The 25,593-nt window shown below is 39.9% G+C and overlaps 1 protein-coding gene across 2 annotated transcripts in view; it reads left to right on the top strand.

The window, feature by feature from the left end:
- The window catches only part of ZNF568 (zinc finger protein 568), a 167,151-nt gene that overhangs the window by 122,374 nt on the left and 19,184 nt on the right, over positions 1-25,593 (top strand). Inside the window, exons 1-2 of one of the 2 annotated variants that reach the window (XM_029212254.1) lie at positions 22,347-22,453; positions 23,077-23,129. The exons of the other annotated variant lie outside the window; for it this stretch is intronic. Of the exons in view, the coding sequence (XP_029068087.1) occupies positions 22,390-22,453; positions 23,077-23,129 (117 nt within the window). The 5' untranslated portion in view covers positions 22,347-22,389. Of the gene's footprint in view, positions 1-22,346; positions 22,454-23,076; positions 23,130-25,593 lie in introns of those variants that run through there. 2 annotated transcript variants of the gene reach the window in all.

Below are 25,593 nucleotides of genomic sequence, written 5' to 3'. Positions count from 1 at the left end.
AAGGAATCATCATCAATCTATGCTAAAACCCTAAATAAATGGTTGATTGAGAAGTGGATATTTTTAGGATTTCAAAGTGTCACCCTACATAAAAGTCAACTTAACTTTAAAGTGGAAAGATCACTGGTCAATCTCAGACTCAAAGTAGGACAACTAAATACTAGGTACTGATTGGTGTTATACAATACAAAGACAGGGCCAGTAATGTTTCACTGGAATCTAATTGAACATTTAACTTATAATTTACATAAAGAGTAGAGGAAAAGTTAAGTAATGCCAAAAAGAAGCAATCAGGCAAATCCCAAATGTTGCATATTCTGTTGGACAATTGATCTATTCAGTTTCAGTAAGTCAATGGCATGAAAACAAAGGAACATTCTAGATTAAAAGAGACTTGAACCTCAAAATTCAGACAATTTAAATCCAATAAAAGTAAACCAAATTTTAAAATAAGTAAATAAATAAATAGACTTGAGAGACATGACAGCCAAACACAATGTGTAGACTCTGTTTAGATCTTTTTTTTTATTATTATTTATTTATTTTTGGCTGCATTGGGTTTTCGTTGCTGTGCGCGGGCTTTCTAGCTACGGCGAGCGGGGGCTACTCTTTGTCGCGGTGCACGGGCTTCTCATTGCAGTGGCTTCTCTTGTTGCAGAGCATGGGTTCTAGGCACACAGGCTTCAGTAGTTGTGGCACGCGGGCTCTAGAACGCAGGCTCAGTAGTTGTGGCGCATGGGCTTAGTTGCTCTGCGGCATGTGGGATCTTCCTGGACCAGGGATCGAACCCGCTTCCCCCGCATTGGCAGACGGATTCTTAACCACTCTGCCACCAGGGAAGTCCATGTTTGGATCCTTTTTTGATGAAACCAGTGGCAAAAGGATATTTGGGAGTATAGTGGTATCTTATTGCAGTACCTTTTTGTATATTATTGGCCAGTTAGATTTGCTAAATGCCTGTTGTAGTCTATTGCCCATATATTTATTGAATTGTCCATCCTTATTAATTTGTGGATATATATTCTGGATATGTATCCTTTGTCAGATGTACACATTATCTTCTCCCAGTGGCTTGGTTTTTGACTCTCTTAATGATATTTCTTAATGAACAGAATTTCTTAAATTTGAGTGACATCAATATTTTTTCTTTTATGATTAGTGCTTTCTGTGTCCAATTTTAAAAATCTTTGCCTATAGGAGTATCATAGATATATTTCCCTTTAGTTTATTCTAGAGACCTTAATGTTTTATCTTCCACACTTAATTGTATTATCAATTTTGAATTATTATATATAGTTTGAATTAAGGATCAAGGTTTATTTTTATTCCTCACATGAATATCCAATTGATCAAGCACTATGAATTGAAAAGACCATTCTTTACCCGTTGAATTTCAATGGCTTCTTTTTCATAAATCAGGTATCTGAATATGCTCAGTCTGTTTCTGGACTTTCTATTCTGTTCTATTGATCTATTTATTTATCCTTGCACCAAACCACAGTCTTATTGGCTGTGACTTTAGCACAAGTCTTGGTAGATGGTAATTAAGTCCTTCAGCTTCTTCATATTTTCTTGATTATAATAGAGCCTTTGCATTTCCATATCATTTTGGAATTAGCCTGCCAATTTCCACAAAAATTGTGCTGAGATTTTGATTGAGACTACATTGAATTTATAGATCAATTTGAATGAAAATTGACATAGTAACAACAATCTTGCAGTCAATGAACATGGTATATCTGGGCCACCATTCAATCAGTATAGATGGAGACAGCCTGTCAGGCCAGTGAGGAAAGAAGGGACAGTTGAATCAAAGGAGCAGGAAAAAATTGGTTTTTTATTTGGCAAAAGATGAAGTTCGGCCTTCAATAATACACAAGATCAACTCCATAAAGATGAAGGATTTTCATGTTAAACATAAAACTTTAAAACACTGGTTAAAAATATATAGTTGCATGTCTTTTAGACATTGGGGTAGGGAAATATTTCTTAAATAAAACACCAAAGAGTTGATTAACAAAGAAAGAATTAATGTATTTGGCCATTTTAAGTGGTCATTCATCAAATGATATCTTAAACCAAAAAAACAAGTTATAAATTAGGAAAAGACATTTGCTATACACATAGCTGACAAAGAATTGATATCAAGAAAACCCTCTACAAATCAAGGAGAAAAGCAAAACAACCCAGTATGAATATTGACAGGAAACATAAGCATTTCAAGAAAAAAATATATGAGATCAATAAATACATTAAGAGATGTTCAATGTAATTAGGAGTAGAGGAAATGCAAGTTCAAAACCACAGCAAAATATTATTTAACACCCATTGGATCAGCAAAAGTTAGAGTCTAACAATAATGTATCAATCCAGGCCTTGCAGGAAATAGGTAGTCGTTCAAATTGGGTACATTGAGTAGAGGTAATTAAAGGAACTATTTATAAAAATGTGGATAGAGTGTAGAGAAACCACAGTATCCTGAGGCAGAGATCCATTATCACCCTAAACCTGAGAGGTGTCCGGGAAAAAGAGTACCAGAACCCCCAAATAGAGAGGGCCATGTGGAGAGGGAATGTTTGTCAAGACCTGAGAACTTTAGTTGAGGGTCACAGCCAACATCATGCTTCCGCAGGGAAGGAATGGGGAAGGGATAAATGTCTCATCCACTTTCCTTTCTCCCTCTGATCTCCTGGTAGGGCTCCCATTGAAGGAATGCAATTAGAGAAAACAAGTTACAGCTTGTCCGAAGGTAGTGCATTATCTCAATAGATTGTTCACAGTCAGTTACAGATCGCACTCCTCATTCTACTCTTGCCCCCTTCTCACTACTGCACTTGACTAGTCTTAAAAAAAAAAGTTACAAATTAGGAATATATATTTGCTATACACATAACTGACATTGATGCCAGTCAGCCTCTCCTGCACAGAATAGGGTGAAAAATGATAGAGAATTGATCAGGAGAGGCAAAAGAAAGCTATTCAGTACAAATCCCAAATGTTGGAGAGGATGTGTTCCCAAGTTCTGTCATTCGTTGCTGGTAGTAACATAACTTAGTGAGCCATTTGTGAAGAGTTTGGCAGTTTAGTTTTTTGGGGTTTTTTTGCGGTACACGGGCCTCTCACTGTTGTGGCCTCTCTCGTTGCGGAGCACAGGCTCCGGATGCGCAGGCTGCGGATGCGCAGGTTCAGCGGCCATGGCTCACGGGCCCAGCAGCCGCTCCGCGGCATGTGGGATCTTCCCGGACCGGAGCACGAACCCGTGTGCCCTGCATCGGCAGGCGGACTCTCAACCACTGCACCACCAGGGAAGACCGGCAGTTTAGTTTTTATCTTCTATGGTTGAACATTTACATGCCCAGGAACTGTACTGCTAGGAGTATACCCAAGATAAGCTGTTACACATGTACACCAGGAGACACGCACAAGAATGTTCATCACTGCACCATTCTCAATAGCCAAAATATAGAAACAACCCAGATGTCCATCAACAGGAAAAAGTGCTTTACTCTCACAGTGGACTACTTATTAGATAGCAGTCAAAATGAATGAACTGCAATGACACAACGGTACAGAAAGTCTTAGTGATATAATAATATTAGAAGAAAAAGTAAATTCCAAAGATTACATGAAGTAGCTTTTATTAATCAAGTAAAAAATAATTAATAATATACTTTTTAGCAAAACATATGCAGTAAAACTGCATAAAAGCAAACAAGGGGACTCAGGATGGTGATTACCGGGGGAGGAAGGGGGTTGGAGAGAGTTAACATATAGTTACATATAGGCTATTATCGAGGTTATATTTATTATGCTGGGTGGTGGGTTCATGAGTGCTTATAACATTATTTAAAATAACAAACTTCATTGATCAGTTTAGAATGAATTACCATGTTGTAACGAGTGAGCCTGAGATCTTAGTGACAAACAGCAAAGAATTATTTCTCACTCATATTCATGTCCATTGTAAGTTGGCAGCTGGTCTGTTCCATGTTATCTTTATTCCAGGACCTAGATTGCAGAAGCAGCACTTATATAAAATGTGGCAGTCTCATGGCAGAGGGGAAAGAGAGATGGTGAAACCAAGCAACTACTCTTACAACTCCTGCTGTGAACTGGCACATGTCACTTTCACACATTACGAAGCCTGATATCAATGGGCAGGAAGTATAATCCTCTTCTAAGGAGAGGCCCAGAGAAAAGTGGTAAAAAGTATGGTATAATATCAAAGTCTACCACACTAGCCAACTAAAAAACCTAATGTGGGCCCTGAATGGACAAAGGCTGTTATTAATATAACTATGTGCACCTGAGGTAAAAATATCAGACAGGGACTTCCCTGGTGGCACAGTCGTTAAGAATCTGCCTGCCAATGCAGGGAACATGGGCTTGAGCCTTAGTCCGGGAAGATCCCACATGCCGCGGAGCAACTGAGCCCGTGCACCACAACTACTGAACCTGCGCTCTAGAGCCCGCGAGCCACAACTACTGAGCCTGCAAGCCACAACTACTGAAGCCCGTGTACCTAGAGCCATGCTCTGCAACAAGAGAAGCCACCGCAAGGAGAAGCCCACGCACCTCAACGAAGAGTAGCCCCTGCTCACTGCAACTAGAGAAAGCCTGCAAGCAGCAACGAAGATCCAACGCAGCCATAAATAAATAAATAAATTGAAAAATATATATACATCAGACAAAACCCAGCAAAACCAAAGACAAAGTTAGGAGACATGGATCTGGTATCTACATTTCTTCTCAGTAGAATTACATTCCTTACAATTCTGAAGTCCAAATAATGTCTTCAAAATTGACAGAAAGACTTCAAAAAGAAGCATCTCTGAAAAAAAAATAAATAACCACCTACTTCCCAAGCCTGTGATTAAGATATAATGTCTGTAAAGTCGAAGTTTTCAGATGAAATTCTGATGGAAGTTAGTTGCCTTATGATTTTCAAAGGATTTGTTGGAAGTCTCTATTTCCATTGGACTGTGTCTCAAGAATTACTAGGAAGGGTGTGTAAGGGTTTTGCTAAAGTAAGAAGGAGGGGTACTTGCTTTATTTAATCATGTTTCATTGGCCTTTCTCTTTGGATTTAGTGCAATGGGCTTCAGACTTTGCCCAAAGGTACCCGAGATTTTGGTTCATTTTTTTTGTGGGAAAATTGGATGATTTGGGGTCCTGTAGAGGAAATGGGTTCAAGAAGATCTCTAATAAGAGAGAATTCCATGTCCTATTGATCTGCACTGGGCCTAGTGAAAAGTCCTTTCACCAGGAGTTGAATGGGAACTGGGTGTGTTGAACGAAGTTGAAATGTAGAAGGCAGAGGCCAAGATCTTTGGGGTAGATTATTTCTAACTCAGAAGTGTGGGAATAAGGGAGACAAAATACAGAGGGGAGAGAGGAAATGAAGAAAGAGTCACTGCTACTTTAAGATTGCAATAAACTTAAAGGACTTATGAAGGCTTCAGTACACTTAAAATCAAATAAATGCAGTAAAAAAAACCCACATGTAGCCTACATTAAAATTATTTTTATGTAGCTCAATAGAATTGTGTTGAATATTAAACCTGTCAAATTGAATTTTAGAGACATTTGACTATACATGGTAATTTTTATATCGTAGGTCTCATGTTTTAGAACCTACACATAGGTTTGAAATATTTGTAGGCCCTAGAATAGTCCACAGGGGTCAGGTGGTTTGCCCATCATTACTTCATCCTTTACTCTATCCCTGACTCATGTCTCTAAAACTTCCCCACCTACTTCCTTAATGACTAAAGGTCTATTAATGTCTTTTTTTCCACTCTTTCCCTTTTAAAAAATTGAGGTATAATTTACATATAATAAAATATAAAAATATTAAGTATGCATCATGTGCATATAACTGTGTGTCCCTCACCCAGATCAAGAAATAGAATATTTTCCATTCCCTCAGAAAGTTCCCTTGGCTCCTTCCCAGACAACAGCTACCATCCTCTTCTGAAGTAATCACTCTTCTGACCTCCATTTCCATAGATTAGTTTTGCTTGCTTTAGAACTCCATATAAGTGGAATCATACAATGTCTTTGGTATCTGCTTCATTTGCTCAGATGTGAGATTCATCTATGTTGTTGTGTGTAGCAGTTTCTTTCTTTTCATTGCTGAGTAAGGGTACCACAGTTTGTTTATCAAATCACCTGTTGGTGAATAGTTGGGTTGTTTCCAGTTTGGGACTATTACAGATAAAGCTACCATGAACATTTGTATACAAGTCTTTGTATAGATCTATGTTTCCATTTCTCTTGGATAAATACCTAGGAGTGGTTTGACTGTGTTCTATAGAAGGTATATATATGAAGATTCTTAATTTTTGATACTGTTAATTCAGTCTCAGTAGTTTCATTTTCTTAGCTTGGCAACCCATGGAAATATTAGCCAGAGTGGCAATTTCAACTGATAATTTTGGACCAACAGATAGAGGTGAACATCAGCTGCACCAGGCTTTGGGCAGAGTGCCAGTGGAAAAGCCAAGGCAAAGCTTCAGCAGCTGTTTCTGGGGCATAATTAATGACTGTTTTAGTGTTCCCAGATAACCAGCTGCTAGTTCTTCTCTAACTAAATTTGACAACCAAGAGCAACATGAGCAGCCATTTTATGCAATGCTACCGATAGAATCTCTGTTAAATGAACTTGGCAGAGAGCTATACTATGACTGCTGCCCCATCCCAAAGTTGTTTCAAGCCACATGAATTTAAATTGGCCTCAACCTTCGTGAAATTTTACTTTCTTGTCGCATGTTGGACAATACCTTTCTAAGATCTCCTGGTGTCTAGCGTGCAGGAGTGGTTTCTGCTATGTCTGGGAGTTCCTTCAAGGGACAAATACTGAAGGCACAGAGTAAGTCATAAGTGTTATTTAAAATATGAGGCACTCAAACTGATCTGATCTTTAAATAAAAACAGTGAAGTGAAGGTAAACATAAGAGGTGGTTGAGCTTGCAGCAGAAGACAAATAAGGTATGTCCCATGGGCTGACTGATGCCCCCAGTGTTAGAGGTAGAAGAGGGGTACCTCTGAATAAAAGAATTTATCTTTTGCACTCTCTTAATTAGGACACTAGTTTGGTCTTTAGTTATTTGGGGACATACAAATGTTACAGGAGGAAGATTACAGCTGGCCTTGAAATTTTCATTAAGGATATAAATCAGATTTTATTTCTTTGGTCATATTGACTAGAATACAGAAAACTATCAGCTCTCTGTTCGAAAAAGACTAAGTAAATATCCCATCCCATCCTTTGTCTTCTAAAGTAGTGCTTCTCAAATTGTGGTGAAAGACAAAATCTTTTTTCTTTTCTTATTTAAAAATTTCAAACTCTTGTGGACCAAGACTTTTGGAAAATATAATAAACATAAATTTAATGAAAAATAAAAAAGACATACATAACACAGTCCCAATTTTTTTCATTTTTAGATTCAACAAACATAAAATTAGATTTTCATAAATATAATCAGAACAAACATAACAGGGAAAAAGAAAATAATATTAAACACTTCACATTGTTCATTAAAGTGTGCATAGGGGTGATACAAAATTACTGTTATACTCATAGCTTTTGTAGTTCCATAATCCTAACCAAAGAAAATATGAAGGAAATAGCAATTCTCCATACTGTGTCTATACACACACTTTGAATGAACACTGTGCATAACACGTTTTTCAGTTTCTGTGACAAATGAGCTATTTATATTGTTGAGTAGGAACTTACCTCTTCTGTGCTACCCAACTGCCATCTGCCTGTCACTATTACCTCTATCCACAGGCCTCAGAGTGTACACTTTTTCATCTACCCTGGTAATAAATCCTCCATCCAAAGCATCACCAGCGTCTGCCACTTCCAAGAGAGTCTCACCTTGGCCCTTCCTCACAGGTTTTACCAGGGGTTACTCTCAGGAGTGATGATTTCTGTTTCTAAGGCCATGTCCTCTTATTTCCCTCCAAAGAATCTGATTTGCACGTATCTCTAGTTCTAACAGTGTGATTTTTGCCCAAGTCTTAAGCTCAGAAACATTGTCTCTTTACCCAGAATCTTCACTCTGGGCCCAAGTTTGTATCTTTCCTGCAAGAAACCAGTTCTCTTCTGGTGGGTGCTTGATGTTTGACAGACATAATAGACAGTCTCAGCCCACATTTACTTTGCTGATTTACATTACAGATTTTGGAGGAATTCAGTATTTTGTTTTCTAACCTACCTTGTGACTAAGGGCAACCATGTGCCATAAATCTGGCCAGTGATATATAAGCAGATATATTTGGGGGTCAGCATTTTCTTTCTTTTTTTTTTTTTTTTTGCGGCACGCGGGCCTCTCACTGTTGTGGCCTCTCCCGTTGCAGAGCACAGGCTCCGGACGCGCAGGCTCAGCGGCCATGGCTCACGGGCCCAGCCGTTCCGCGGCATGTGGGATCTTCCCGGACCGGGGCACGAACCCGTGTCCCCTGCATCGGCAGGGGGACTCTCAACCACTGCGCCACCAGGGAAGCCCAGCATTTTCTTTCTTAATAGAAGGGGAACAGTTATCTAGCAAAGTCTTTCCCCTTAATTTTTGTCAACAGCAGAGACCAACCTTGAGTCCCTGATAAGGCACCATTCCCTGTGAGGACCAACCTGGTATAAGGTCAATTACATTAGACATTTCCATCATGGATGAGGCAGAGATTCATCCTCACAAGTATAGACACATATTATCTTAGATTTCCTTTCCCTCCCTTTAATGCTTCTGCCAGCATCACTAACCACAGACTCATAGAATGCTTTATCTACCATTATGGCATCCTGCACAAATTTTTGTCTGAACAAGAAACTCATTTCACAGCAAAGGAAGTGCAGCAGTGCATTAATGCCCAGGGAATTAACTGGTCTTATCACATGCTGTATCACCTGGAATCAGCTGGCCCCGTTGAAAGATGGAATGGCTTACTGAAGATTCAGTTACAGAACCAGTTGGAGACATCACCCTGAACGGTTGGAGTTCTGTTTTACAGGATGCAGTATATATTTTGAATTGGAGACCATTATGGCCTCCCCTATAGGTAAAACACATGCTCCAGAAATGAAGGAGTGAAGTGGGAGTAGCTTCTCTCACTATGACACCTAATAACCCACTCATGGAATTTGAGCTTTGCTGCTGTGGAGAGAATAGTTCCCAAGAGGGCAATTCTTCCACCTGGAGACACACCAATGGCACTTGGTCCATGGAATTGGAAGATGAGACTTACCTCTTGAACATTTTGGGCTCCTTATACCACTGTACCAACGGGGGAAAAAGTTAATCTGCTGGCTGGAATGATTGACCCTAATTACCAAGGAGAAATCAGGTTAGTGTTATACAATGGAGGTAAAGAGGGACATATCTGGACATCTCTGGCATTCCTCTTAGTACTTCTGTGTACTAGTAAAAGTAAAGTAAAAATTAATGGAAAATGTAGGTAATAAAAAGAAAAAAATACAGAATGATTGAGGACACTGAATCTTCAGGAATGAAGGTTTGGGTAAATCTACCAGGTAAAGAATCTAGAACATCTGAGGTTCTTGTCGAAGGCAATGGAAATACAGAATGGATTGTTGAAGAAGGAAGTCATAGACATCAACTATGACCTCATATCTAGTTAGACATGAGGACTGTAGTAGCTTTACATATTTTCTCTTTGCTTGTTGTATGAGTTTATTTGTATGTACTAACTACTTTTTCTTCTTTCTTCTCATTTTTATTTTATATACAAGAAGTTGTTGGAGGTTAACTTTACAATTTATTCTCTAGGCAACAGAATATTCAGTGGGGCTATTACTGAATCCCACTTTGGCTTGAGGAATAATTAATATAGCCAAAAATTAATTAATTAGTAATCAATATAGCTAGCTCTTGGGATTGTACATTTTCTTGTTTGGATAGTTTTACCTAGCTAGGCAGATATGTAGAGTTGTTTTGTTATTGTATGGGAGCTCAAATGTGCGTAGAAAGTTATTTAGAAACTGAGTAGCCAAAGGGGTTGACTGTGCTCAGTTATTGCCTCTCAGCTCCAAGTTCACCCTTCAATACCTACACCCTTCAATACCTACTCTCTATTTATTTATTTTAGGCTGCATTGGGTCTTAGTTGCGGTATGAGGGATCTTTCGTTGTGGCGCACGGGCTTCTCTCTAGTTGTGGCATGCGGGCTCCAGAGTGCATGGGCTCTAGTTGTGGTGCACAGGCTCAGTAGTTGCAGTGCAGGGGTTAGTTGCCCCAGGGCATGTGGGATCTTAGTTCCTACCAGGGATCGAACCAGCATCCCCTGCATTGGAAAACAGATTCTTTTTTTTTTTTTTTGAATTTTATTTTATTTATTTTTTTATACATCAGGTTCTTATCAGTCATCAATTTTATACACATCAGTGTATACATGTCAATCCCAATCGCCTAATTCAGCACATCACCACCCTCACCACCCCGCCGCTTTCCCCCCTTGGTGGCCATATGTTCGTTCTCTACATCTGTGTCTCAATTTCTGCCATGCAAACCGGTTCATCTGTACCATTTTTCTAAGTTCCACATATATGCGTTAATATATGATATTTGTTTTTCTCTTTCTGACTTCACTCTGTATGACAGTCTCTAGATCCATCCACGTCTCAACAAATGATCCAGTTTCCTTCCTTTTTATGGATGAGTAATATTCCATTGTATATATGTACCACATCTTTATCCATTCGTCTGTCGATGGGCATTTAGGTTGCTTCCATGACCTGGCTATTGTAAATAGTGCTGCAATGAACATTGGGGTGCATGTGTCTTTTTGAATTATGGTTTTCTCTGGGTATATGCTCAGTAGTGGGATTGCTGGATCATATGGTAATTCTATTTGTAGTTTTTTAAGGAACCTCCATACTGTTCTCCATAGTGGCTGTATCAATTTACATTCCCACCAACAGTGCAAGAGGGTTCCCTTTTCTCCACACCCTCTCCAGCATTTGTTGTTTGTAGATTTTCTGATGATGCCCATTCTAACTGGTGTGAGGTGATACCTCATTGTAGTTTTGATTTGCATTTCTCTAATAATTAGTGACGTTGAGCAGCTTTTCATCTGCTTCTTGGCCATCTGTTTGTCTTCTTTGGAGAAATGTCTATTCAGGTCTTCTGCCCATTTTTGGATTGGGTTGTTTGTTTTTTTAATATTGAGCTCCATGAGCTGTTTATATATTTTGGAGATTAATCCTTTGTCCGTTGATTCGTTTGCAAATATTTTCTCCCATTCTGAGGGTTGTCTTTTCGTCTTGTTTATGGTTTCCTTTGCTGTGCAAAAGCTTTGAAGTTTCATTATGTCCCATTTGTTTATTTTTGTTTTTATTTCCATTACTCTAGGAGGTGGATCAAAAAAGATCTTGCTGTGATTTATGTCAAAGAGTGTTCTCCCTATGTTTTCCTCTAAGAGTTTTATAGTGTCCAGTCTTATATTTAGATCTCTAATCCATTTTGAGTTTATTTTTGTATATGGTGTTAGGGAGTGTTCTAATTTCATTCTTTTACATGTAGCTGTCTAGTTTTCCCAGCACCACTTATTGGCGAGTCTGTCTTTTCTCCATTGTATATCCTTGCCTCCTTTGTCATAGATTAGTTGACCATAGGTGCGTGGGTGTATCTCTGGGCTTTCTATCTTGTTCCATTGATCTATGTTGCTGTTTTTGTGCCAGTACCATATTGTCTTGATTACTGTAGGTTTACAGTATAGTCTGAAGTCAGGGAGTCTGATTCTTCCAGCTCCGTTTTTTTCCCTCAAGACTGCTTTGGCTATTCAGGGTCTTTTGTGTCTCCATACAAATTTTAAGATTTTTTGTTCTAGCTCCATAAAATATGCCATTGGAAATTTGATAGGGATTGCATTGAATCTGTAGATTGCTTTGGGTAGTATAGTCATTTTCACAATGTTGATTCCTCCAATCCAAGAACATGGTATATCTCTCCATCTGTTGGTATCATCTTTAATTTCTTTCATCAGTGTCTTATAGTTTTCTGCATACAGGTCTTTTGTCTCACTTGGTAGGTTTATTCCTAGGTATTTTATTCTTTTTGTTGCAATGGTAAATGGGAGTGTTTCCTTAATTTCTCTTTCAGATTTTTCATCATTAGTGTATAGGAATGCAAGAGATTTCTGTGCATTAATTTTGTATCCTGCAACTTTACCAAATTCATTGATTAGCTCTAATAGTTTTCTGGTGGCATCTTTAGGATTCTCTATGTATAGTATCATGTCATCTGCAAAGAGTGAGAGTTTTACTTCTTCTTTTCCAATTTGTATTCCTTTTATTTCTTTTTCTTCTCTGATTGCCATGGCTATATTGAATAATAGTGGTGAGAGTGGACATCCTTGTCTTGTTCCTGATCTTAGAGGAAATGCTTTCAGTTTTTCACCATTGAGAATGATGTTTGCTGTGGGTTTGTCATATATGGCCTTTATTATGTTGAGATAGGTTCCCTTTATGCCCACTTTCTGGACAGTTTTTATCATAAATGAGTGTTGAATTTTGTCGAAAGCTTTTTCTGCATCTATTGAGATGATCATATGGTTTTTATTCTTCAATTTGTTAACATGGTGTATCACATTGATTGATTTGTGTATATTAAAGAATCCTTGCATCCCTGGGAAAAATCCCACTTGATCATGGTGTATGATCCTTTTAATGTGTTGTTGGATTCTGTTTGCTAGTATTTTGTTGAGGATTTTTGCATCTATATTCATCAGTGATATTGGTCTGTAACTTTCTTTTTTTGTAGTATCTTTGTCTGGTTTTGGTATCAGGGTGATGGTGGCCTCATCGAATGAGTTTGGGAGTGTTCCTTCCTCTGCAATTTTTTGGAAGAGTTTGAAAAGGATTGATGTTAGCTCTTCTCTAAATGTTTGATAGAATTCACCTGTGAAGCCATCTGGTCCTGGGCTTTTGTTTGTTAGAAGATTTTTAATCACAGTTTCAATTTCATTACTTGTGATTGGTCTGTTCATATTTTTTCTATTTCTTCCTGGTTCAGTCTTGGAAAGTTATACCTTTCTAAGAATTTGTCCATTTCTTCCAGGTTTTCCATTTTATTGGCATAGAGTTGCTTGTAGTAGTCTCTTAGGATACTTTGTATTTCTGCGGTGTCTGTTTTAACTTCTGCTCTTTCATTTCTAACTTTATGGATTTGAATCCTCTCCCTCTTTTTCTTGATGAGTCTGGCTAATGGTTTATCAATTTTGTTTATCTTCCCAAAGAACCAGCTTTTAGTTTTATTGATCTTTGCTATTGTTTTCTTTGTTTCTATTTCATTTATTTCTGCTCTGATCTTTATGACTTCTCTCCTTCTGCTAATTTTGGGTTTTGTTTGTTCTTCTTTCTCTAGTTCCTTTAGGTGTAAGGTTAGATTGTTTATTTGAGATTTTTCTTGTTTCTTGAGGTAGGCTTGTATAGCTATAAACTTCCCTCTTAGAACTGCTTTTGCTGCATCCCATAGGTTTTGGATTGTCGTGTTTTCATTGTCATTTGTCTCTAGGTATTTTTTGATTTTCTCTGTGATTTCTTCAGTGATCTCTTGGTTGTTTAGTAACGTATTGTTTAACCTCTATGTGTTTGTGTTTTTTACGTTTTTTTCCCGTAATTGATTTCTAATCTCATAGTGTTGTGGTCAGAAAAGATGCTTGATGTGATTTCAATTTTCTTAAATTTACTGAGGCTTGATTTGTGACCCAAGATGTGATCTATCCTGGAGAATGTTCTGTGCACACTTTAGAAGAAAGTGTAATCTGCTGTTTTTGGATGGAATGTCTTATAAATATCAATTAAATCTATCTGGTCTGTTGTGTCACTTAAAGCTTCTGTTTCCTTATTTATTTTCATTTTGGATGATCTGTCCATTGGTGTAAGTGAGGTGTTAAAGTCCCCCACTATTATAGTGTTACTGTTGATTTCCTCTTTTATAGCTGTCAGCAGTTTCCTTATGTATTGAGGTGCTCCTATGTTTGGTGCATATATATTTATAATTGTTATATTTTCTCCTTGGATTGATCCCTTGATCATTATGTAGTTTCCTTCCTTGTCTCTTGTAACATTCTTTATTTTAAAGTCTATTTTTTCTGATATGAGTATTGCTACTCCAGCTTTCTTTTGATTTCCATTTTCATGGAATATCTTTTTCCATCCCCTCACTTTCAGTCTCTATGTGTCCGTGGGTCTGAAGTGGGTCTCTTTTATACAGCATATATATGGGTCTTGCATTTGTATCCATTCAGCAAGCCGTCGTGTCTTTTGGTTGGAGCATTTAATCCATTCACGTTTAAGGTAATTATCAATATGTATGTTCCAATGACCATTTTCTTAATTGTTTTGGGGATTTTTTTGTAGGTCCTTTTCTTCTCTTGTGTTTCCCACTTAGAGAAGTTCCTTTAGCATTTGTTGTAGAGCTGGTTTGGTGATGCTGAATTCTCTTAGCTTTTGCTTGTCTGTAAAGCTTTTGATTTTCCCGTTGAATCTGAATGAGATCCTTGCCGGGTAGAGTAATCTTGGTTGTAGGTTCTTCCCTTTCATCACTTTAAATATGTCATGCCACTCCCTTCTGGCTTGTAGAGTTTCTGCGGAGAAATCAGTTGTTAACCTTATGGGAGTTCCCTTGTATGTTATTTGTTGTTTTTCCCTTGCTGCTTTCAATAATTTTTCTTTGTCTTTAATTTTTGCCAATTTGATTACTATGTGTCTTGGCATGTTTCTCCTTGGGTTTATCCTCTATGGGACTCTCTGCACTTCCTGTACTTGTATGGGTATTTCCTTTCCCATGTTAGGGAAGTTTTTGACTATAATCTCTTCAGATATTTTCTCGGGTCGTTTCTCTCTCTCTTCTCCTTCTGGGACCCCTATAATGCGAATTTTCTTGTGTTTAATGTTGTCCCAGAGGTCTCTTAGGCTGTCTTCATTTCTTTTAATTCTTTTTTCTTTATTCTATTCCACAGTTGTAAATTCCACTATTCTGTCTTCCAGGTCACTTATCTGTTCTTCTGCCTCAGTTATTCTGCTATTGATTCCTTCCAGTGTATTTTTCATTTCAATTATTGTATTGTTCATCTCTGTTTGTTTGTTCTTTAATTCTTCTAGGTCTTTGTTAAACATTTCTTGTATCTTCTCGATCTTTGCCTCCATTCTTTTTCTGCAGTCCTGTATCATCTTCACTATCATTATTCTAAATTCTTTTTCTGGAAGGTTGCCTATCTCCACTTCATTTAGTTGTTTTTCTGGGGTTTTATCTTGTTCCTTCATCTGGTACATAGCCCTCTGCCTTTTCATTTTGTCTATATTTCTGTGAATGTGGTTTTTGTTCCACAGGCTGCAGGATTGTAGTTCTTGCTTCTGCTGTCTGCCCTCAGGAAGCAGATTCTTAACAACTGGACCACCAGGGAAGTCCCTGGACTGGATTCTTTAAGCATATCTTTACAGTGAATATGATATGAAGCTTTGTCAGTAGAGGGCACTGGAGGAGGAAGGGGGCATCTCTTCCTGGTTCTGGTCACTGTATTTTGCTTTTTCTTGCTCTTGCTTCATGGTCTGTGAGGTGTGTGTTTGTATGTGTGTGTGTGCGTGTGAACCCTCAGTGATGCTCAGCACCAGCTGTGCTCCAGAGCATGCAGTCTCTTGGAGGTCTCGCAGACTTGAACTGGACACAGTGACCACCTTGCTGAGGTCCTCCTGATGAGACACTGTGTGCTCCAGACCTCATGCCCATAGTGGCATACCAACTCTCTCTGCATGCCTGCCCATCAGCTTTGGCTTGCATGTGCCTTGGAGGGCTATTTCCTGGAACTCTTCTGATGTGGGTACCATGCATCTCAGGCCTCATACCTGTAGTGCTATTCTAACTTTCTCTGAGTACTTGGCATCCCAGCAAATTTCTTTGCCATCCAGTGGGCTGCAACCACATTTTATCAAATGAGGTCTGAAACCCAGCTTCTGGGAGGGACTCTCCTTCCAAGTTTGTCCTTCCTCAGCCATAAAGGACCCTTTCAAATTCTCTGATGTCTTTATAGTTACCCTCTTATAATTGCTTTATAATTCTTTATATTAAACTTCTGTTTAAATTCTGGTACAATTTTTGTTTTGTGAATGAACCCAAACTGATACAAACTGACTATAGGAATTGGCTACTGGTACAAAAACTTCTCATTCATTTTTGGCAAAAACCCACGATTATTCACCAAGACCTTCACACTTAAGTTCTCTATGATACACAACTATTAAAAGTCTTCGGGCTTCCCTGGTGGCGCAGTGGTTGAGAATCTGCCTGCTAATGCAGGGGACACAGGTTCGTGCCCTGGTCTGGGAGGATCCCACATGCCGCGGAGCAACTAGGCCCGTGAGCCACAACTACTGAGCCTGCGCGTCTGGAGCCTGTGCTCCGCAACAAGAGAATCCTCGATAGTGAGAGGCCCACGCACCGCAATGAAGAGTGGCCCCCGCTTGCTACAACTAGAGAAAGCCCTCGCACAGAAACGAAGACTCAACACAGCAAAAATAAATAAATTAATTAATAAAACTCCTACCCCCAACATCTTCTTTAAAAAAAAGAAAAAGTCTTGTAAGGCAGGATAGTTTTTGCCATCTGCCTCCTTGACAGATCATGATCTCCACAATAAAGACCCTCAACTTTCTCTTCAAGATATGTGTTTCTGCCAATCAGTGTTCTTAACAGAACACTGAGCACGATGGAGAAGCTCAACAACCTGAAAGTGAATATTTGTTTACAGTGATGTTATATTTTTATGGGGGTTAAATTCAAAAGTCAGGAACAGAATAAAAAATTGGTTATAGTCTAAATTATACTATAAAATATCTTAAATGGTTCACAAGGCATATAACATGGATTGATTACCTAACACTGAGCAATAATGTATATATATATGTGTTAATAATACATCATTAATACACATATATAAAGTCCATATACATAATACAATTTCATGGTTCATATTTACATGAAATATTAACACATATATTAATTTATGTAACATGTACCTTATATTAAATATCATATGATTGTTGAGAAATAGGATATTAATGTGGTCCTAAGTTATCAGCCCTCAGGTTACTCACTAGTTAGGAAAAAATATAACTTTACAATTAAGATATCTGGCCATTACCACCTTAACCAAATGATCAAATTTAGCATCACCAATAGTGACATGACCTGACTTCATGTTTCTCCTGATGTGATACAACAAGAGGACACAACACTGTCTACGTAGTATCCTTACCAAATATGTTTAACCTGGATTTTACCATGAGGAAATAACCAGATAAACCTAGAATGTAAGACATTCTGTAGAATAACTAAGCTAGAATCTTTTTTTCTTTTTTAGCTTTTTGGTGACGGCGCGCAGCATGTGGGATCTTAGTTCCCCAACCAGGGATCGAACCCGCGCCCCTTGCATTGGAAGTGCAGAGTCTTAACAACTGGACCTCCAGGGAAGTCCCTTTTTTTAAAAAAAAAATCAATGTTTAGAGAAAACAAAAAGGTGGAGGGACTGTTCTAGATTAAAAGAGACTAAAGAGACATAACCTCAAATATAATGCATAAACTTTGTGTCCTGATTAAAGAAAAACCTGTACAAGACATTTGGGGAATATTTGGGGGAAATTGCAAGTGAATTGTGAAATTATTAATTTCCTTTATAATGGCTCTGATCATGGTGTTGTGGTTAGAGATACATGGGATGTGCTACTGTGTTTACTGATGTGAGTGTGAGTGGTTTTTGTGGTATGTTTTTTGTGGTACCAAAACAATTGAGTGTTTTTTGCGGTATGTGGTGATATATGTGTGAGACACTGTGTTTAGTGGTGTGTGGTAAGAAAATGTCCTTGTTTTTAAGATACGTGCTGACATATTTAGTAGTGAAGTATCATGATACTTGAATTTATTTTCAAATGGGAAATAAAGTTTATCAAAAGTGGCAAGTTGTTAACAACTGATGAATCCAGGGGATAGGCATGTATAAGAGTACTTTGTACTATTCTTTGAGTGCTTCTGGAGATCTGAAAATTTTCAAAATAAAAAATTGAAGAAAATGTGCCTTTTGAGTGATTCCGCTCTACCGTATGAGAGAAATAAATGTGGGAGGGCACTGAGATGCTTAAGGATGTACCCAAAGACCCCACTGGAACAGGAGAACTAGGGAACCAGTTCCCCAATTTGTTTCCATAAAAGAAGTTTCTGGAGAAGGATTGAAGAATATCCTGGTTGGGCCAAGGGGTGGGGGGGAGGTGAAGTATCTCAGGAAGTAAGGCAGAAGGACTTGGCTTTCTGATGAATTGATAGGTCATTCCATTCCTCCTCCTGCTCTGAAGGAAGATTTACTCATCCAGACAGAGGTTAGAAGACTGAAATTGATCTTATGGGCTAAAATCAAGGTGTTGGCAGAGCAACATTCCTCCTAAAAGCTCTAGGGGAGCTTTTAAAATTTATTTTATTTTATTTTATTTTTTGGCTGCAGAGCTTGCGGGATCTTAGTTCCCCGACCAGAATCAAACCCGCGGGCCCCTACAGTGGAAGCTCAGAGTCTTAACCACTGGACCGCAAGAAAAGTCCAAAGGGGAGCATATTTTCTCTTGCCTTTTCCAGCTTCTAGAATCACCTGTACTCCTGGTTCATGGCTCCTTACTCCCTCTTCAGAGCACATCATTCTAACCTCCCCTTCTTTCCTCACTTCTCCTTTCTGACTCTGACCCTCCTGCCTTCCTCTTATAAAGAACCGTATGATTACTTTGGGGCTACTCAGATGATCCAGGATAATCTTCTTATTTCAAAAGATCCTTAATTTTTTTTTTTTTTTTGCGGTATGCGGGCCTCTCACTGCTGTGGCCCCTCCCGTTGCGGAGCACAGGCTCCGGATGCACAGGCTCAGCGGCCATGGCTCACGGGCCCAGCTGTTACGTGGCATGTGGGATCCTCCCGGACCGGGGGATGAACCGTGTCCCCTGCATCGGCAGGTGGACTCTCAACCACTGCGCCACCAGGGAAGCCCCAAAAGATCCTTAATTTAAGCATATCTGCAAAGTCTCTTTTGCTATGTAATATAACATAGTCATTCACAGGTTCTGAAGCTTAGGACTTAGACATATTATGGGAGAAGGGGCATTATTCTGTGTACCACATTATCTTATTGGCATCATTTGATATATATATATGTATATATATATATATATATACATATATATATATATATATACTTTTTTCTCCTTTAATTTGTTCATGCAATACGTTTTGTCATTTTGTTGTTCTTTCAACATTAGCAAATTTTTGGACAAAATTAATTGTACAAATTTTATACTACATTATTGAAATCAGCCTTTTATTTGGAATTTTTGCATCTATAATCACAAATGTTAAAGTAATTAAAGAAGGGGGCTATTAGACTGAGATGACTCTAATGCCTTGGTAGCTTATGTAAGCAAACCAAAACCTAACCCAGAGCCAGTGCACTCGAATCAGAGAAAATAAACCTTAGGGACAACCAATCACAAACAGCCAACTCAGCTTTCCCAAATAAAATGACTGCTTAACGTACAGCCAATCAAATAACTTCCTTGCTTTGCTTTGGGGTCTTCTCTATAAAAACCTCTCCACTAGCTCCTATTTGTTGAGTGCTCCTAACCACTTTTGACTTGATGCTGCCTGATTCAAATTGATGTATGCACAAGTAAACTTAAAAAATTCTGTGTCTCAGTTTATCTTTTAACACAAATGAAACTGATTAATAACTTTTCTTTTGGCCTGTCGTTATCAGGTTTTATGCTAGTTAAACAAAGTTAGAGAGTATTCCTTCTTTTCCTAGGATCTGAATAAACTGAACAATCATTATTAGTTCAAAAATTGGCTAAAACTCAATTATAACCATCTGGTATCTTTCTAATAGTACATATTTTAAGATATATTTAAATTTCATTATAGCTAATGTTCTGTTCAGGTTTTCTACTTCTTAGTAGAAATTAGTAATTTAAATTTTACTAGAAAATCTACAGTTACCTCTACTGTGGTTATAAAGTTGCACATAGCCTCAAAATTATTTTAAACATTATGTCTATGGTTTAACCTTCCACACTTCTAATGTTTTTGTTTTGATTTAATTTTTTTGTTTTGTTATTGTTTATCGATATTGTGTTTCATTTATCTTTTAGAACCAAATTGTGAATTTTAAAAGTCCAGCCCACTTTTTTGTTTTCTAGTTCATCATTTTCAGAATCTATACTGATAGAAGAAATTTTCATATATTGAGGTATGGGGAAATCATTCTGGTTTATACATAATTTGGCCTGAAATTTATGTTCCTGGAACAGCCTTGTGTCCTGTTTATCATACATTACACACCTGCTTTAACCATTAAAGAAAAAAATGCATGATCCCAAAGTAAAGAATGTCCACTTTGAAGATAAGGATAAATGCCTCCCTTCCTATAAGCCCATACCAGTTCTCCTTTAAAGATAAGGTTCCTTTCCCAGACGCCAAGCCTATACTGACTCACTGTGTACGTGCTAATCTGTCTCTTGAAAGCTTGAAGGAATGTACCCATGTCATGTTTGATGTATGTTCTTTGTTCTGACAAGATATAAAACTATGCTGAAAGCCATGCTTCTCTGGAGCAGTTTCTCAGAACTACTGAGAGGCTATATCCCCTACTATAGTCCTCAGCACAGCTGGAATAAAACTCTCTTCTATTCCTTATTGTAGATGGTTTATTGATTATTTGCATCCACAATAGTTATTCATTTTATATTTGACAAAATTTAATAAGTAATGTTTTATAAGAAGGACATGAAAATGGCCAAAATATACGGTGATACTCTTTTTGTGTGTGTGTGTGTGTGTGTGTGTGTGTGTGTGTGTGTGTGGTACGTGGGCCTCTCACTGCTGCTGCTTCTCCCGTTGTGGAGCACAGGCTCCGGACGCGCAGGCCCAGCAGCCATGGCTCACGGGCCCAGCCGCTCCGCGGCACGTGAGATCCTCCCGGACCGGGAACCCGTGTCCCCTGCATCCGCAGGCGGACTCTCAACCACTGCGCCACCAGGGAAGCCCAAGATGATACTCTTTAAGTAAAAAGAAAAAAACTCACACATCCTAGAAATTAACTACTGTTAACAAATGTTAGTGTGACTTTCCAGCGATCTTATTACCTGTGTCTTTTAATCTATATTTATGTACTTATAAAATGTTTGAAAACAGTATTACATAGTATACAGAGTTTAGTATTGGTATTCCATTCCGGACTCAGGGTTGTCCTTCCTGAACCTCCCCGGGCCCTTCTCAGACTCCCCCACCCTGAACTCTACTGCTCCCCTTCAGACTCTCCCCGCCACATCCCCAACACGCTAGGCTGGTACTACATTTCCCAGACGCCTTCAGGGTGGGCCCAGCCCCTACCGGGCGTCCCTGGGGCCCCGCCCAAATCGTGCTGAAAAGCCGGGATTGCAGGCTGCAGCGTTCCAGCGTTCCAGAGTGAGGACTGCACTTCCCGGCGGCTCCCGGGACCTGGGAATGAATTCTCACCGGAAACTTGAGCACCCCCTTTCCCCGCCTGTGGGCTACATTTCCCAGAAGCCTCCACGGGCCACAGCCCTTTCTTACCCCTCCGCAGCCACCTATTGCTACCTCGACCTGTGAGTTCGCCCAGGTTCTTGGAGGATGTTCGCGTGCGGCTGGGCGGTCAGGACTGGGCTTCATTGAAGCTTGGAACACGACGCGACTTGGGGCGGAGAAGACTGTTGTGCCGGTTCAGGCTCTATTTGGATTTTTTCCCTCTCTGGACTACATTTCCCCGAGGGCTCCGCGGTGTATGCGGATTCCGGCCGAAGTTCGCTGGCCGGTGTGAGTTGCCGGGAGTTCGGACGCAAAGGATCGGGGCATTCCAGGTTGCCTCGCTCACTGGTTTGGGGCGGATTTAATCAGACTGGAGTGAGAGGACCTCGGAGAAGTGGACGGTGAGGAGGCTCGGGGCAGGGCTGGGGTCCTTCGGGAGTTTAAAATATGGGTGGCTGTCGGGCATGTCCAAGATGCGTGCACGCGCTTGGAAAATAAAGGACGACGGGGAGGGTGGTGCTCTCCAGGCCGCTTGTCCACACTCGGGGGTGGGAGGTATGGGCCGCGCGCCATCACGGGAGGGTGTGGCTTAAGGCTGGCGCGGGGGCGGGCTGGGGATGTCTGGAGGTTAGGGGTGCCGTAGCTGTGTGGCCTCCTGCCTGGGGAAAGTCCGTGAGATACTCCCTGGTGTTGATTTGTGCGCCAGACGTCCGGTGCTCGGCAACCAGTGCCTCGCGGTGCTGTGGTGGGCACTCTATCAAAGCGGGACTCCCTGTGGCTCGGTGTGCGCGCGCCCAATGTGGCCACGTCGCAGACTCTGCCCTTTGGAGCTGGGAATGGCGCCTTCTTTGTGCATTTTTGGTGGGCGCTGAGTGGGTTGCGCGGGTGGGTGTGTTCCGGGCGTCTACCTCAGGCCGGGACTGCGCTCCCATTGCACTCTCCAGCCCAAGAACCGGCACAGCTGCAGCCGCTCGCTCTCCAGCGCAGTGAATGGCGCTTCTGGGGCTGTCTATGGTGGTGTCGGGGGGTTTCTAGAGCTTTGGGCTGGGACGCACTTCTACTTCCACTTCTCTGTTCTTTCACCGTGTGGCCACCAAGGCCCAGGCAGGTGTCCCCAGCCTAAAGGACAGGAATGTGGGATTCTTTAACAGGTGAATCCAATTAGGATGTTTCTTGGAGCCACAGATCTGGGCTCAGTGTAAGATACTGGAGTCTGAAAATACCCAAAGTCAGGTTCTTATGGAGGAAAGAGGCCACAGTCTGGGAGTCTTTCCCAAGACTCCCATCTGGGCCCCTAAGGTCACCTGCTCTTCTTTTTGAAGATGAGAGAGGGTGGTGGGGTTGCAGGCTTCTTTGGTTTTGGGCTCCCTCTCAGTGCCTGGGGTGGGGTAGGGATTTGTTCTGACTCGGCCTCCTCTGGGCTCCAGGAAGGAACTGCTGTCTCTTAGTTTCTTAACCATTTTCTACCTTTTTCCTTCTCTAAGAATCCAGAAGAGGAGGAGAAAAGAGCTGCTGGGCATCAAAAGTCATGGCGGAGGTAAGTTGTATTTGCAATTTTCTTCTTGGAAGGGCTTCTCTGTTTTCAGGACACTATCCTATTTCAGGATTCTAGCCAAGAGATTTACAGTAGTGATTTGGAGAAAGGGGAAGAGATGGTTTCCTCCTAAACTAGCCAGGAACCTAAACCTGGGCTGTCTGCCCTGCATACATTGTCTTATCTGATCTGGATTTTCCATTTCCCTGGATTTTGTTCAGTGCTATAACAGTCTTGACAGGATGTGCCTCCGTGATTTGGCAGGGAATTTGAAGAACAGAATAAGTTTAGTTAAGTCTCACTAATTTCTTTGTTGTCCCCTCCAGAGTCACATGCAGTAGCCTATTTTCTTCCAGATTTCTAACAGCCTGGAATGCCTGCCTGCCCCCTTCAGATTTAGATATCCCCCCCTCCAAATAGAAATAACCTAATTGCTCTCTTTCTAACGATTAAAGTTATATAGGATTTTTGCAAAAATTTCAAAATTTGAGTAAGTTATTAAAGTTTATGGCCCATGGTCCCACCACCTAGAGGCTAATCACTATTAATGTTTTTAAATTATTTTGTCTGCACGTATGTGTGGGTATGTAATTTTGTTTACAGAATGGGATCATATTACTAATAGAAGCAACTAACTTATTGGGTGTTTACTTTGAGCCACTTTTAGTTTGAAGTTCTTGATATGTGTTATCTTGTTGAATCCACATAACAACCCAATGAATCAGTTATGACTGTTTTTCATTAATTCAGTGATGCATTTTTCCCCCACATTTTAACTTCTCTGAAATCAGGATGGGTTTTTCAATTCCCTTTAAGTTATAGTTTCATTGATTGCATTTTTTTTCTTTCGTGGTATATAAAGTAATGGTGGCTTTACAGTCAGTGGCATCTCAGATTTTATGAAATATATTATTATTCTAAGTTGACAGATGAGAAAATAGATTCTGTTAAGTCACTTGGTCCAAAATTACAGTTAATAAATGGTACAGTTGGGATTTCTAAATTGCCTACTGATTTCTTTTGCCCATTTGTCAGTTTATACGTTAAGCATATTTTCTCTTTGTCATTTACAGGTGGTTTTAGAAATATTTTTTCATGGTTAATGTATCTTTTGTGTGTTTTTAAGATTCAGAGTTTTCAAAAAATGTTCTCTTTATGTCATGCCAGAAGGTCTTCTCTACAAAAATAGAAAGTCACTCATTTTTTTAAAGTACTTTTGTCTAAACAATTTAGGTATCTGGTTTGAGATATAACTAGAGAATGTTGGCTGTAAAATTCCTAGTTGATTTTAAAGAATGGCATGGTATTTGTAGGATGTGAGATTTGGAGTTTTTTTTCCTGGATGTGTCTGAGTGTAGGTCTTCCTTTGTTAATTCTGTCCACTTGCTTTTCAAGGATTCTTTTCACCCTAAAGACTAAAGAAATATTCTTTCTTTTCTGGATGAATCTGTTTCTTCCTTTCTCTTTGACTTTTCTGAATCCTGTGAGAACTTAGTGAGTTTGTCTTCCAATTTCCATTCTGGCCAAACCCTTCCTAAGATTCTCAGAAGAGGACCACATTCTCCCCATCAATTCTCAGCATATTTGGGTGAGGAAGAAAGTCTAGCTCCCCTTTGCCCTTCAACCTTCGACTGTCCATTTCTCCCTCTGTTTCCTCCTCTCCTCAGAGTGATCATTGTCCTTTCACTGTATTAATAAGAGGCTCTGCACTGCATAAAAGCGTAGAGTCTTACCCAATATCCACCATTTATTAGCTCTCAGACCATGGCTTCCTCATAACTTCTTCTGTATAATGTAGTCTACAGGGTTTGGGGAATATGCTGGTAATGGAAATTTACCTGAATGTGCACTTACACCAGCAACAGGGAGGTCCCCAGCTCCTACTTCCTGATCTCCCCAACATTCAGTGCGGCGGCAGATCCCTTTGCATCTGTCCCTTTCCTGCTCCTTTTTGGTCTCGTGCCCTGTGACCTCACTCCACTGTCTGTGTGCCAGATGAGACTTTTGTGGGAGTGGGTGATACGTTGATTTAATCGTACTCCCTGGCTCTAGGTTATTCCTCCAAAATAAAATAGTCCAGTTATGTCACTTCCTTTATTCAGTGAATCCCTGTTACTTTCAGGATAAAGCTCTAGCTCTTTCACATTCATTGTTTATTTACTAAAAAGCACATTCTATATTTACTAGAGCACCAATCCTAGTATTGGAGTAAAGTGGTGAGTAAAGATGGTATGTTGAGTCCTGGCAGAGGTGACCGTCACCCAAGACCTTTCTGTTCTGATCCCTTTGGACTTCTTCAGCATCGCTTCTATCTACTCCTTGCCCAGAATCCCTCACCAGTTACCCCAGTGAACTGTCTGCTCCTCAGACACACAGGATTCAATTAGTCTCCCTCTCTACCTCCAACTTACCACGTTCACTCTGCTTGGAATGCTGCTTGGTCTGTTTTTGTTTGCTGGAGTTCTGT

The sequence above is a fragment of the Monodon monoceros genome, unplaced genomic scaffold (assembly GCF_005190385.1).
Source record: "Monodon monoceros isolate NGI ecotype Baffin Bay Population unplaced genomic scaffold, NGI_Narwhal_1 Super_Scaffold_10, whole genome shotgun sequence".
Lineage (NCBI taxonomy): Eukaryota > Metazoa > Chordata > Mammalia > Artiodactyla > Monodontidae > Monodon > Monodon monoceros.
This window is presented reverse-complemented; position numbering and strand designations above follow the sequence as displayed.